Source organism: Vombatus ursinus, unplaced genomic scaffold (genome assembly GCF_900497805.2).
Source record: "Vombatus ursinus unplaced genomic scaffold, bare-nosed wombat genome assembly UNPS02000749.1, whole genome shotgun sequence".
In the NCBI taxonomy this organism is placed as follows: domain Eukaryota; kingdom Metazoa; phylum Chordata; class Mammalia; order Diprotodontia; family Vombatidae; genus Vombatus; species Vombatus ursinus.
In genome coordinates, this window is record NW_020940527.1 from 21,129,277 (window position 1) to 21,144,449 (window position 15,173).

The 15,173-nt window shown below is 40.4% G+C and overlaps 1 protein-coding gene across 4 annotated transcripts in view; it reads right to left on the minus strand.

Annotated features, from left to right (window-relative positions):
* ARHGAP22 (Rho GTPase activating protein 22) overlaps nucleotides 1–11,412 on the minus strand; it is a 421,947-nt gene extending 410,535 nt beyond the window's left edge. For all 4 annotated transcript variants that reach the window (XM_027860644.1, XM_027860638.1, XM_027860630.1 and 1 more), the window contains exon 1: nucleotides 11,357–11,412. In XM_027860644.1, coding sequence (XP_027716445.1) covers nucleotides 11,357–11,408 — 52 coding nt within the window. In that variant the 5' untranslated portion in view covers nucleotides 11,409–11,412. The remainder of the gene's footprint in view (nucleotides 1–11,356) is intronic.
* Between the last annotated feature and the right edge of the window lie 3,761 nt (nucleotides 11,413–15,173).

Here is a 15,173-nt window from a genome sequence, read left to right on the forward strand (position 1 = left end):
AGGGTTGGGGTACAGCCCCCCTCCCCATCCAACTGCAGCTGTTCTTGCAGGTGGCAGAGGACGCATGTTTTAGGGGTGCCTGGAGACACTCCCCAGTGGGTACAGGGGAAGCAGCTGGACAATGCTTGTGGTTTCCCTCACTTATTCTCCCCTCCTCTTTGTTTTGTCATCATGTCAGTATACACTCTTTTGTAAAGTTTACCTTGCCCCAAACCTCAGAAACATGCCAGTTTTTATCCATCAATTTGGGCCACCCTATCCCCTCCCCCCAAATAATTAATTTTTAAAAATTATAATACATTCTGAAATTTCTAAGTGTGTCACAAATTTTTTTACAAAGCTAGGGAAACATATATATAGTTATAATAACTATTGTTCTGTTATTATTATTATTATTATTATTATTCTAGCAGGCATTTATATGGCACTTAAAGGTTTACCAATCACTTTACATACTTCTTATTATCAACTCTCTGAAGTAGGTACTATCATTGCCATTACTTTACAAATAAGAAAACTGAGACTCAGAGAGATTAAGGGACTTGCCTGGCATCACACAGATAGCAAACAACTGGGAAAGAATTTGAATCCAGGTCATCGAGGCCATTTGCTGAGAGCTGCCTCTTCTCCCTCCTTGTCATCTCACGTTACTCAGATGTCATCCTTGACTATCTCCTCTGTTGCTCCAGTCTCAAATGAAAAGGTGGCCCCTTTCCTTGTCAAAGCAAACACCATTGCATATACAAATGATCCTATTCTCTTCTGTCTTCTCCAGCAGACTGCCTCCTCCATCATCCTCACTCTCTCACCAGTCTTCAATCTCTCCCTGTCTACTGGCTGCTTCCCTGTTGCTTATAATCACACCCATGTCTTTCCCATCCTTAAAAAAAAACTCTCACTTGATTGTCTATCACCATTTTCCTATATCTCTTCTTCCTTTTGTGGCAATGCTCCCTGATAAAGCCATTTACAATGCCCCCACTTCCATACCTTTCACTTTCTTATTAATTCTCTGCCATCTGGCTTTCAGCATCATTATTCAGCTGAAATTGCGTTCTCCAAAGTTAACAAGGACTTCTTGACTGACAAATCTAATGGCCTTTTTCCCTTCCAGTTCTCATCCTTCTTAACTCCTCTGCAGACTTTGACACTTTTCAATCACTCTCTTCTTGAGATTTTCTTTGCTGTTCTCTCCTGGTTCTTTTCCCACCTATCTGACTGTGCTTTCCTAGTCTCCTTTGCTGGATCTTCATCCTGGTCATGCCCACTAACTCATGGTATTTCCCAAAGCTCTGCCCTGGGCCCTCTCCTCTCCTCTTTCTAGACTGTTTTGATTGACGATATCAGTTCCCAAGGATTCAATTATCATCTCTATGTAGATGATTCTTGGGTCTATTTACCCTGCTTTAACCTCTCTCTTGACTACTTATCTTGTTTCTCCAACTGCCTATTGAACATCTCTTATTGGATGTCCTGTAGACATCTTAAAGTCAGCATGTTCAAAACTGAATTCATTATTCCCCACCCCCAAACTCTCCTCTCCTCTTAACTCTCCTATTACTGTTGAGGGCACACCACCCTTCTAGTCCCCTAGGCTCATAATCTAGGTATCATCCTCCATTACTCTCTCACTTGCCTTCCCCCCATCCATATTCACTCTGTTGCCAGTTTCTATTGATTCTATTTTCACAGTATATATACATATGCCTCGTTCTTTCTTCTTACAATGACAAGTCACTACCGGATGCAGACTTTCATCACCTCACACTGAGACTATTACAATAACCTTCTGCTTGGTCTCTGCGACTCATCTCCCACCCACTCTAGTCCATTCTACGTTCAACTACCAAAGTGATCTTCCTAAATCAGAGATCTGACCATATCATCCTTCTATTCAATAAACTCCTGTGTCTCCCTATTACCTCCAGAATCAAATATAAAATCTTCAGTTAGGCTTTTAGAGCCTTCCACAATGTAACCCCTTTCTTACTTTACTCTCCTCCATGTATATGACACTGTTCCCCATTCTGCATTTTCACTGGCTTTCCTCTATGCCTGGACTATTCTCCCTTCTCAGCTCTACCTCCCGGCTTCTTTCAAGACTCAGTTAAAGTCCCACCTTCTGCAAGAAACCTTCTCTGGTCCCCTGTAATGCTAGTGCCTTCCCTCTGAGATTACCTTCAATTTATCCTGTTTATACCCAATTTGTTCATAGTTGTTTTTGCATTATATACCCCATTAAAATGTGAATTCCTTGAGACAGGAACTGTTTTTGCCTTTCTTTCTAAAACCAGCACTTCATACAGTGCCTGGCATGTAATAAATACTTAATAAATGCTTGCTGTCTTCCTGAGTCCAAATTCCAAACCTTATTACTATATCAAGATGTCTCAACTACTAGGAGGCCAGCTAAAAGGGAATGTACAGAGGCATGTTGTTGTGGCATTACAGTTCCTTGTACTTATTTGGAGTTTTCTTAGCAAAGACTAGAACAGTTTGCCATTTCCTTCTCCAGCTCATTATATGGATGAGGAAATTGAAGCAAACAGTTAAATGACTTGCCCAGGCTCACACAGTTAGTAAGTGTCTGAGGCCAGATTTGAACTTGGGAAATGAGTCTGCCTAACTCCAGGTCCAGTGCTCTATCTACTGCACTACCTAACCGCCCTAAGCCTAGACAGGCTTAGAATTGGGTAATGATGATCAGTGGAGTTAGCTGGAAGTTTATTCTCTCAGAAAAGGTGAGCTGTTTGTAAGACCTATTGGTTTTGAGAGTATTAAGATGTTCAAGTCAGAATACCATGATATTTGACAAAGCATTTTGACAAAACCTTTTCTAAATATGGTCATAGGTGCACTATGTGTGAGATCTGGCCTGGATAATCTTTGCTTAATCACTGAAGTTATCTTAGAAGAATCAAAATGGAAAAGGGTGAACTTTCGTTCTTTTTCTATGATGCTATCTTTAGGAGGAGTTAAAATGTTGGAGATGAAAGATGTGTGTGTGTGTGTGTGTGTGTGTGTGTGTTTAACCTAATTAAACAACATTCTTGTGGCCAAAAAAATGCACCTAAGAGACCATTAGTAATATCCTGTCCCACTCTAAGGCCCACTCCTCAAACAGTGAGGCATAGTGCCAAGAGCAATGAATTTGAAAGGTCAGGATATGCTTGTGTTTGAATGCTGCCTTTAATATTTACTAGTAGTGTGACCAGGGGAAAGTCATTAAACCTCTCTAATCCTTAGTTTACTCATTTATAAAATAGGGTTAATTCTATCTTTGGTGCCTATTTCAAAGGCATTGGTAGAATAAAATGAAATAATGCATGTAATGTGATATGTAAATGGGGGCTACTATTATTTAAAGGCCAGGGTCTCAGATGGCCTCACCTACACTATATAATTTGAATTATGCTGGACAGCTCCCCCCTCCCCCAACAAACATATCTTCTTCATTTGCCTGCTGCAGGAGCATAAATTACTTTGTTAGAAAGATTTGTTCCTTTGGGACATATAGGATTTCCTTTCTCAAGAGTCTGCTAATTAAGGCAGGAATAGTCCCTGAAGGTATAACATTTTATACCACTGTCAGTTATACCCTTTAGCAGGATTAGTTGCCAGTTCCCTAAGAGGGAAGCCTTAAGGGAGCAAAACACAGGACAGTCACTAAGGATGGAGGATAGGGACATATCAAGATGGTTGCTTAAAGAGGAATCCATATATTACTTTGGGTTATATTCTCTGCTTCATGGGATATGTAGGAAGCTGTGGGGGCTACCTCCCCAATATGCCTCCCCTCAGGGCCCATGATCCTTTCTACCTCCTCCCTTTCTCTTTTCTCACAGCTACCTGCTTCCCTCCCTCTGTCTTGGTTATGCTCCTGTTGAAAGCAGAGAACAAAGTACAAAGAAGAACAGATCTTAAATCTAGGACCAGTCAGAAGAGATCATCTAGTCTAGCTTTCTACCTTTAGACACATGAGGTAATAGCAATCCAGTGGGCATTTAATAAATACATAGTTTATACAAAGCACTGTGGTTAGAGATACTGTCCCTGCCATTGAAGCACTGTATTATATTCCATTGGATTCCTGCCCTTGCCCCATTTTACAGATGAGGCATCTAAAACATTTCATACTTTACAAATATTCTCTTATCTTCACAACAGGCCTGGGAGGTAGGTGCAATTATTATCCCCACTTTACAGATGAGGAAGTCGAGGAAGAAAGAGGTTTACTGACTTGTCCAGGGTCCTACAGTGAGCAAGTATCTGTGGCAGGGCATTTGTCTGTGCCAAAATCACAAGGTTGCTCAATGGTAGAGCACTTAATAGTTTGCTCCTGACACCTAGAGTGCTCTGAAAATCCTTTTAAATAGAAGTCAACAAGCCTCTGAGAGTGTTGCTTCCACGCATAACTATGGCAGAAAGGAGCTGCTCTGCTGTGTGGTTGATCTTTTAACAGGTCAGAGTGCTGTTGCCTCTAGCACAGGCATCCATCTTCATAGAAATGGAGGGCCCTTCAGTCCCTGCCAGGAGTGACTTATGGTTATTGCCTCATCATCAGTAAGTCACCATGCCTGCTCTACAAGCCAGGTCCCAACTGCCCCGAGTGGGCCATTAGCAAATAGATTAAGGCTTCTCCTTAATGGCTAATAGATGACCTGCTAGGTAGAGCTGGTACATTTTCTTAGTTTTGGTTGAAGAGACTTATTGCAAGACGAGGACTCTTCCAGGCTATCAGAAAATAACAGTTTGTGTGTGTGTGTGCTTGTGTTTGTGTTTGTGTGTAGTGGATAGGGGTACTTCCTGACAAGAATTCACAATCCCACAAACTATTTTGTCCTGAAACAAATTCCAAAAGAGTCACCCACAAACTGAGATTAATTGGGCTATCATAATTGGGTCATGGCTGGATAGCTCATGGGAGCATGGAGCCCAGCCTGACCTCTGAGCACTCTCAGCCTAAAGGATGATGGAGTCAACACGGTGTGCTTGATTAACTTTCTCTATTGACCAACTGACAAAGGAGGTTTGGGGAGGGAGAGAGAGATGTGGCAGAAGCTACAGCAGCTGCTCAGGTAATAGGAAAAGCAGACTATGGCAATCCTTGAATATCGACTCCAAAGAGAGTATGGCTCATACATAAAAGCTAATAGAAGCTACTAGTTAAAAAACCAGCAAAGAGTATACTTTGATCCAAACAGACTGATGATTCTCCTTCAGTTAGCTGACATGAAATAGCATAAACAAAATAACATCCTGCCTTCTATGTTCTTCTCCATCCTTCCCTCTGTTCTCACCTTTCTTCTAGGACTGGAGAGTAACGCATGCTTCTCCGCTCGAGAGGCCTCTCCTTTTAATTGTTTTCTGCATTGTAACTGGGTTAAGGAATTGCGTTACCTACAAGAGCAGGATAACATATCAGCTAGCTAACTCTTAGCAGGGCTTAGTTTATTTGATTAATTCATTACTTCCCATAAGCAACTTTGCACAGAGCTGGACCAAAAGAAGAAGGAAAAATGAGGTGGTCATATTTACATTGGTAAGAGATGGAGGTCAGGAAAAGGCAGTTCGTCCATCCACAATCCACACCCTCAGTCAGTCAGTTAGTAAACATTTCTTAAATTCTACTATGTTCTAGGCACTGTGCTACGTGCTGGGGATATTTGGAAAGGCAAACAACAGTTTACCCTCAAGGAGCCACAGTCCAACATGCAAATCACCATGTACTTTCAGAATGAAATTCTATCTTCCTCCTATGCCGGTCTACTTGGTATCAGCAAAAGGGAAACATTCCCTCTCCTTGTGTTTCTGGGAGAGTGGGTTTGTCTGGATGGGAGCCTGATAATGAGCATCTGCCTGTGATAAGCAGGAAAGACATTGAATTGAATTGATCAGATATTTAGGGGTAATGGCTATTGATAAGAACCTGTCCCAGATCACACTAACTAGATTTTGATTGGAGAGTGAAATTCTGAGGCTCTATTTGCATTGACCCAATTAACCAACAACCATTTATTAAGGGCTTTTTATATGCCAAGTTCTGTGGATATGAAGGCAGAAGTGAAATATTCCTTGCTCTCCTGGAGTCTCCATTCAAATGGAGGAGACAACCTACACACAACTAGGCACAGAAAGCAATCATAGAAGAGAAGCCCCTCACAGCTGAGGGAACTGGGAATGACCTCCTGAAGAAAGTGAGACTTGAGCTGAGTCTCACAAAATCCAAGAAAGCCAAGAGGTGGAGGAGAAGGAGAACATGCAACCCACAGCATTACCACCTTTGTCTGCCTTGGGGAACTGAACACCAGAATTGCTCATAGGAAGTCCGATCTATCCAGATTTTAGCTCATCCACAAGATGGCCCAAAGATATCAGGAGCCAGGTGGTGTATGAAATCCCTTTGAACTTCAGCCCCAAAACAAACCTCTTACTCTTAACTAATCTAATAGAGAAGATTTTTTGAAAACTTGGCTTCATTTGCCCGTCTCTGCCAAGTGAAAAACCTGAGTGATGCAGAGAGGACAACTGTGTTGGAGTTACTAAGAGATACTCTTCTTTGATTTGCTATGCAATAGATAAATGTATTTTTTTCTTTTTTAGTGCTTTTAGATCTGAGAGTAGGTAGGGAGGAAGAGATGCAAAGCAAAGGAACTGGCCTCAACCTAGGAGTCTGCATAGTATAATGAAAGAACTGAACTGGCAATGAGGAAAACTGGGTTTTAGTCCCGAGTCAGTCACTGATTCATTCACTATATGGTGTTGGGCAAGTTACTCCAATTTACTGGCCCACAGTTTCCTCATCTGTAAAGTGGTGGCATTGGACTCAATGAATGACATCTTAAAAGATGACTTTCAGCTCTGTGAATGTGGATCTATAATCCAATGGCAATAAAATGGAGAGGCTCGAGGTACCATCAGGCTTCCCCATGCAAAGCCAGTCCTACTTGCTCATGGGTAACATAAGTATTGGACATACAGTTTGAGTTCTATCCCTGGGCTCTGTCCAACACTGTAAAGGGTCAGGAATTGTTGGATATAGTGCTGAATATATTGTCTTATATATTGGTAAGCAAATACATATACAATATATGATGTAAATAAAAAGTATGAAATAATGAATGAATGAAAAATAAAATATTTCCATCAGTGGTACCAATTTGCCATTTGGGACATATCTTGTCGCAGTGACTCCAAATAAATATCACTTTGTCTAAGATAGATGCTCTTCATGTTCTTCCCCAAACAGTTTTTTTTTTTTGTCTAAGAGGAGTACATGATAAGTTGTGACCAAGCTCTGTGAGTCTCCTCCTGCACGGAACTGGTGAATGGGGGGAGGGTTACAATGATTCTCGGCATGTGTCCATGACCTCAGTCTCTAACTGTTCCTCCCTGTGTCTTCTGTTCTGGTTTCACTTTTCCTGTGCTACAGTCAGGCCATTTTAAAAAGGCAATGACTTATCTTGAAACCTTTGCCCCTGCATACTATAGAGGCCCACAACCCAGGTTCACTCTCATAATGCACCTTCTACCAAAATAATGAAGTTTCTGTAGGAAGTCATGAAACCTTGATGACTTAGCTCACTTACAGATTTACAGTATTTAACCTCAGCTGTACCCTCCATAATGCATAGCACTCCTTTATCTGTCTCTTGCTCTCTATCACATTCCCGATTGTGGCTCTTCCAGAGCATCAAGATCCTTCTTTCCTCAAGCCCATACCCCTCAAGACTTTATACAGGTATGATGCCAGGAAAGGAGCAGTGTTTCATCTGTGGTGGTCTGAAGTAAAGCAAACTTGAAGGTACCATATGAAGGCTAGATTTTTTTTTCTTTTTCTCATCCTTATTATTATGGAGGTGAGGAGGCAATGTGTTCCAAAAAAGTGCAATAGCCCCCAGTGCAAAGGCATAGAGATGAGAGAAGGAATGTCCTGTATGAAGAGGAGAAAGAAAGCTGGACCATAGAGTGAAAGACAACATTGTATCATAAAATTAAAAAGATAAATTAGGTCCAAGTTGGGGTGAGCTTTGAATGCCAAGCATAGGACTTTATAATTAATCTTAGAAGTGATAGGAAGCCACTAGAGTTTATTGAATTGGGGGTAATATGGCTAGACCTACATTTTGGGAAGATCAATTTGATAGCCAAGTGAAGGATAGATTGGAACAGGAAAAGAATTGAGTCAGGAAGACTGATTAGGTGTCTACTATAATAATCCAAGTTGGAAGTAACAAGGGTCTGAAATAGGATGGTGGCCATGTGATTGATGGTGTGAATGAAGAGAAGGGGGACATCATGAGAGCTGTTGTGGAGGTCCTGGCTGCTCTACTTTGAGTGGTTTGTCACTCAGGAGTCTGTGAGGTATCTTGAGTAATGTGCTTGTCAATATTGTTCTTATTCACCCAGACAAAAATATGCTCCTCTGGCTGCCATTCCCCCAGATCTGTTATTTCCTTCATTGGAATGTCTCCTTTTTGCATTTGTATTTCTAGTGCTTACTATCATGCTTTGCATTCATCCATGAATTCATGTTTATGTGGTCAATGACTGAATCCTGTTCTGTTTAGCCAGGAAAAGTGGTAGATGTAAGTTAGATTCTGAGCAGAGATACTGTGTCTCACAAGTTTGGGCACAAAGCTATGTGACAAACCCATCACAGATGAACTCAACACCCCAGCACTGAGGATGACTGCTCAACAGTAGGTATCTTTAGGCCCAACCATAATACTCTTTTGCCTGCTGAAGAAAGTCCAGACTCCTTAGCCTGACATTCAAGGCCCTTCACATTCTGAGCACCCACCTTACTCTCTAGCTTTACTCCTCACTCTTCCTCATGTACTCTATGGACCAGGCAAACTGTACTACGTAAGAGTCTCCATATGAACCTCTCAGTCTTCCATCTACATGCTTTTAATTAGGCTTTTCCATGTGCCTGTAATACCACTCTTTTCTACTCTTTCATTATTCATAGTACCATGAAACTATAGATTTAGACCTGGAAGAGATTTTAGAGGTCACTGAGTCCAACTTTCATTTTACAGATGAGTAAACTGAGGACTTGACAAAGGTCACACAGGTAGTCAGTGTCAGAGCTGGGATTTAAACTTGGGTTTTCTGACTCTCAGTCCAGCACCCATTCCAAGGCTCTTCTATCCTTTCCTTATCCTTTAAAACCACCTCAAAGACTATTTCCTCGTAGAGACTTTTTTGTACTTCTACTTCCTACATCCCTCCAATCACGAATGACCTTGACCCAATGAATCTCGCATATGAACTTTGATCATATGAACTCTACCACTGTTCCAGGACTGGATGTGTCATTCTACTACCCTATGGTACAACTCACGTGATCTCTGTAACTTTCAGACAAAAGTACGGCTCCATGGTCACCACTCCTTATGTGTGTTGTCTCCCAAGTTAGAATATAAATTCCTTGAGGTCATGGACTCTCTTTGTATTTGTATTCTCAGTGCTCAGTACAATGCTTGGCATATAGTAAGCACTCAATAAATACTTTTCTCATTTTTTTTTCATTCACACAACATTTTGCCTGCATCTCTCCAATGTACTTACTGTACATTTATGATGTTTTATAATGATTTATAATGATTTGGGTTTGTGTAGGTAGCACAGTGGAGAGAATTCCAGGCCTGGAGTCAGGAAGACCTGAGTTCCAATTTGGCCTCGAGATATTTACTAGCTGTGTGACCCTGGGCAAGTCACTTAACCTTGTTTACCTCAGTTTCCTCATATGTAAAATGAGCTGCAGGAAGAAATGGAAAACCACTCCAGTATCTTTGCCAAGAAAACCCCAAATGGGGTCACAAAGAGTCAGGCATGACTGAAATGACTGAACAATCTTTTCTTACTAGATCACAAATTCCATAATAGCAGAGACTATAACATATCTATACTTGGGATCTATCTCCAGCTCTGAGCACAGTAGTTACTTAATACATACCAGATGCATTTTGATCTAAATGCTGCCCTGCCTTTCTTACCAGCTTTCTGTGAGCAGCAAACATCATAATTCTTGGGAAAAGGCTTTGTAAACCTTAGAGCCCTATACAAAGAGTAAACAGAGATGGGTAAACATTTCCACATTTTCTTGTAGTCATTTCTAGTGCCATTTAATTTTTTTTCTAGAATTGTTGTGTTTATATATAAACAGATGCCACCTACCTATGATAACACCTACTCCAATCATTTGCTTTGATGAATGAATGTAGAGCTCTCCTGTGGCATTTGAGACTTACTCTTACTCAAAGAATTAGATTATGAAGATGGTGAAGCATCTGCTACATGCATAACTGGTACCTTCTCTGAACACAAGTAAACTTTAACTTCCCAGATCAGTTTATTGTAAAATATACACATTAAAGGACAATAATAAAAGCTTCTTCTCTCACTTTCTCCAAACTCTGGGTCCTCCCAAGTCTCTTTCTCAACACAGTACAGCTCCAATAGAGTCATCATCATCATCATCATCATCATCACCATCATTAGAAAAACTATCATTCTTGGTCTAGATTTGCTGTCTTATCATCTGTCATTCTGAGCATCTTTAGCTGCCCCCAAGAGTTATGCCATGTCCACACATAGATTAGCTTGGGAGAAAAAAAAACACAACAGTGATTGAATTCAGCCAAAACAAATGTTGATTTTTCTTTCATTCACTTATTTGACAAATATTCTATAACACTGTGTGCAAGCTTATCTGTTTTAACTAAGCTCATTATTGTCAGATTAATGAGATATTCAACTTAGTTCAGATGGTCATTTTTCCAGACATGATTCCTTGCTTCACTGAGTTAAATTTTCAAAAACAGGCTTGTGTGGATTGACGCAATCTAAACGTGAAAATGAATCACCTGTCTAAACAAGTAACTTCAGGCTTTCTTTCTGTATGCTAAGGCACAAAATAACCACACATAAAGTAAAATTTTCATCTCTTACTGTATATATTGATTATACACTCTTGACCCTGAGTTTACTCCAAGCCCTGAAGCTCTGGACCCAATGCCTCTTCAGAGAACTCCCTATTGAGTCTGTGCTTCTGTGTGGACAGTAAACCTAGTGAGCTAATTCATCAGGGTGGTCACATCTTTAACATACTATGGGGGTGAGCTGAGGACATGTTTTTCTCTGCAGCTTCAAATTCCCTTTTCTCAGTGCATGGGCACTGCTGAAGAAGGTTCCTCTTTTATCTGTTAGCTAGACTCCCACCCTGTCTAAGAGACCAGAACTGTCCCTTTGGGTAACACCAGTCCAAGACTCCCCATCACCTGAATACAGCAAAGAAGAAATACAAGTAAATGAGCTTTTTTTTTTAAAAAAAAAATCAAATTCTTACCGAAATATCTTGCTGCAAACGTCTTTCTTCTGCTGGAAGCTGTAGGAAACATAATGAAGCTGACAACCTATGTGCAAATTTCTTCTGTATCCTTTTTATACAGAACCAACCACATCCTCAAAGAGACAAGCTAATTCCTGTTTTCCAGTAATAGAAGATCAGCATCTATAGAAAGGAAATATATTTAGAATGCCCTTTATTTTCTGTTTTCTTAAATTTTATACAAGGATCCACCCTGTGATGGTTTAGGGCCCCCCAAGAGGCAGCTTGGTGTAGGAGTGAAAGCTTGGAAAGAGTGAGGAGTCAGGAGAGATCTAAGTTGGATTCTGGCTCTGTTGCTTACTAGCCATTCAATGGGGGCCAAACCTCTCAACCTTTCTGAATGTCAGTTTATCTGTAAAAGGGGATAATCATGTATATATGATGTGAGCAAAAAAACTCTGGAATTCTCTAAGACACTACATAAACATGAACTGCTCCCACTATTCCTGCTTCTCTAGAAGCTTGACTTTTTTTACTTGGCTGGTCCAAATTTTTAAAACAAGGCTTTATCTTCTGGGAACCCCCCACCCCCACTCCAGCTCATCCATTTGCTTTTCAAATACTGGGGAAAAGCAATGATAAGCTGGCAAAGGACAGGCAGAGGGAGCTAAATGTGAGCTAATTTTTCACCAATTTTAAAAAAAGGTTTGGGAAGTCTTTGGTATCACTAAATAGTCCTTATTCATGTAAATGTAAAAGGCAACAGCTGTTGCCTTCTCAAATATCAATTCTTCTCCTCCTCCTTCTTTCTGCTCCTCCTTTGTCTTTTTCTTCTCTTCCTCCTCTTCTTCCTTCTCCTCTTCCTCCTCCTCTTCCTCTTCCTCCTCCTTCTTTCTTCCAACCCTTCCCCATTCCAACCACAATTCTATGATCCTAATTATTCATTTACTCCCGCTTCCTCCCTCAGAGCAAGATCATAGAGACAATGCTTGTTGTAGGCAGTCAGTCTAACAAGCCATGGAATGGAAGTTGACCTCCCAATAAAAATGCCTAAAGGACCTCATCAGTACCACAGTGTTTCTGCTGGAGTAGCTCTCCTAGGGGAAGGCTCCATTGAAAGGAGGTAAGATCCAATGAAGAGGAGAAAACTATACTCATAAGAGGTCTCCTCCTTAATAGAGGTGTTTGAGAGAAGGTTAGATGACCATTGTTGGAAATGTCATGGAAGGGATTCCTCTATAGGTATGGGTTGGACTAGTTGGGTTTTGAGATCCTATCTAACTCTGAGATTCTATGATTCTGTCAATTTTTTTTTCTTACAAAGTCTTCCCTATTGCCTCTAGGATGGAATACAAACTTTTCTGTTGAGTATTTAAAGTCCTCTACAATCTGGCTTCAATCTTTCTTTCCAAGGTGGTTATACATTTCTGCTTTTCACACACTCTTCATCACAGTCCAAATAGCTTACTCTCTATTATTTTTACATGGCATTCCTTCTACCACCTCCTTGACTTTGTATTGGTTGTTTCCCATACTTGAAGTACTCTCCCTTCTCATCTACTCTTCTCGGAGCCTTCACTTCCCTTCAAGACTCAGCTCAAATGTTGCCTCTTAAAAGATGCTTTTGCTGACTTCTCCCTTTGTTAGTTCTTCCCCATCCACAATGTTACTTTATACTTATTGTGTACATCTTTTGTATTTAATTATCCATGAATACTTTCTCCCTAGGGGTGTATAAGTTCCTGGAAGGCAGGAACTTTTTCATTTTTTTGGTCAGTGTATTTGCCATAGCTAGCACATAATGTTATTGAAAAATGTGTTAAATTGAGTTGAATTTCCTTCAAGGACAGGCAGCTGGAACTGTTCAAGCATTTTCCAGTTCTAGAAAGAGAGGAGACTACATTTTGGAGTGGAGAGAGAGACAGAGGAAGAGAGGGGAAGAAAGGATGAAGCAGAGTCACTGGCTCATCTCTCCGTTGACATAATGTTGATTCAGATCTGTTTTCTCTTTCTAGCTCTGGTAGCTTCTACCAAGCCACTCATGCCTACCAGTTAGTATTCTCTCTCCCATACTGGAGTGAGCTTGAACAGAGGGGAGGATGCTATGATTCTCAGACCATCCTACATATCATTGATGACTCATTTGCAAATCACTGCAGAGTGAGGGCAGGAATTCCTTGCTTCACACTGGGCTTTCTTCATATGCCATGTGTGATTTCTGCTCTTTCTGCTCCACAGTGATCCTTAGTATTCTCCTGGAAGAAAAGCCAGTAGAGCTGTAGGATGGGAGAACAGTTCTGGCCACATTATACCTCCTTCTCATTGGACCCTAGCCATTTTATACTAATTCAGCTACAGAAAAGTTCTGGGCTTGGAAATATGAAGAAGGAACTTGTAAATGCTGGCCAGGGAGGTCTGACAATAGGCAATATCTCTAGAATAAGGAAATAGTACAGTAATTTAAAAAAAAAATTAACCAAGTTTTGAGAGACGCTGTCCTCTTTTGATTTTTCTACCTTTCTAACCATTCTTCAGCCTTCATTGATATGCCAAAATGGTAACAACTCCTTTGTTCCTTGTTCTTTTTTTTTTCTCCTCGTTTCTCTTCCATATTCTTTCTTGACCCAAATTCCTATACTTTCTCTATGCCTTCTTATATCTTTCTATTTAAGAAACCCTCTGAAGAGTAGGAATGTCCATGATTCTTTCATAGATCAACCAATTTCAACACTACTTTCTCTCCCTCTATTTTTTTTTCTTCACTGTGGTATCATTGCAAAAGAAATACATTAAGAATCAGGGAAACTGAGTTCTAGTCCTGGCATTACTACTAACTAGCTATGTGATATCTACCATCATTTTATCTTTCTGAGCCTTTCTTCATCTATAAAATAAGGGTAGTAGGGGTTGGACTAGATAATCTCAAGTCCCTTCCAACTCAAACATGGTTCTTGGTTCTACTTTCCTGGAGAATTTAATCATAGACACTCTCCATGACCCAGTTCATGTTTTATAATCCAAGAGCAATGTGTTAATGTGAAAGCAAATATTAAATACTGGGAACTTTCAGGGAGGAATTTCAGAGGAGAGAAAGTGGAGGTAGATAGGACTAAGGCACTCTTACATCTCAAGGGTGACACCTTAGGTAAGGAGATAGAATGGTTAAACTCAACATGTCCAAAATTAAAACCATGGTTAGAATGTTAGGACTGAGAAGTACAAGGTAAAACTTACACCCAGAACCTTTGACTCGAAAATGAGAGTCAGAACCATGATCTATTGGAATAGGCCATCACAATTACAAGGGAATAAAAACATCAAGAAATTCTATTGCTTAATTTTGTAGATGAGGAAACTAAGAAAGAGGAAATAAAATAACAATCAGACTCACATGGCTTAGTAAATTGTATAATCCGGAGTTGAACCCAGGGCTTATAACTCAGTATTTATTGCATCACAACCTCCTGATCTAATCTTCCCTCCATGATTTCCCCTTGTAATTTCCCTGATTCTTTTGTTGGTACAATCACACTTGGGAAAATGAGACAATTCTTGGTTCTTTTTCTGTCCTTTTCTCCCCACATCCGAACAGTTGACAAATCTTGTTGCTTTGTCCTCTGAAATATCTAACATTTGCCCCATAGCCTCTTGGGTAGGCTTCTTGTCTCTCCTATCTCCCTTCTCCAAACTATTCTTTATACCAGAGGTGTTGAACTTATATGTGGCCTGAAGAACCCATGAGTCCCACCCTAGCCAGATTAAAATGTAATTTGGCAATGCATATAAAATAGATTAAAATACCATAAAACATAGATAATGTTAATCTGTGCTTTTT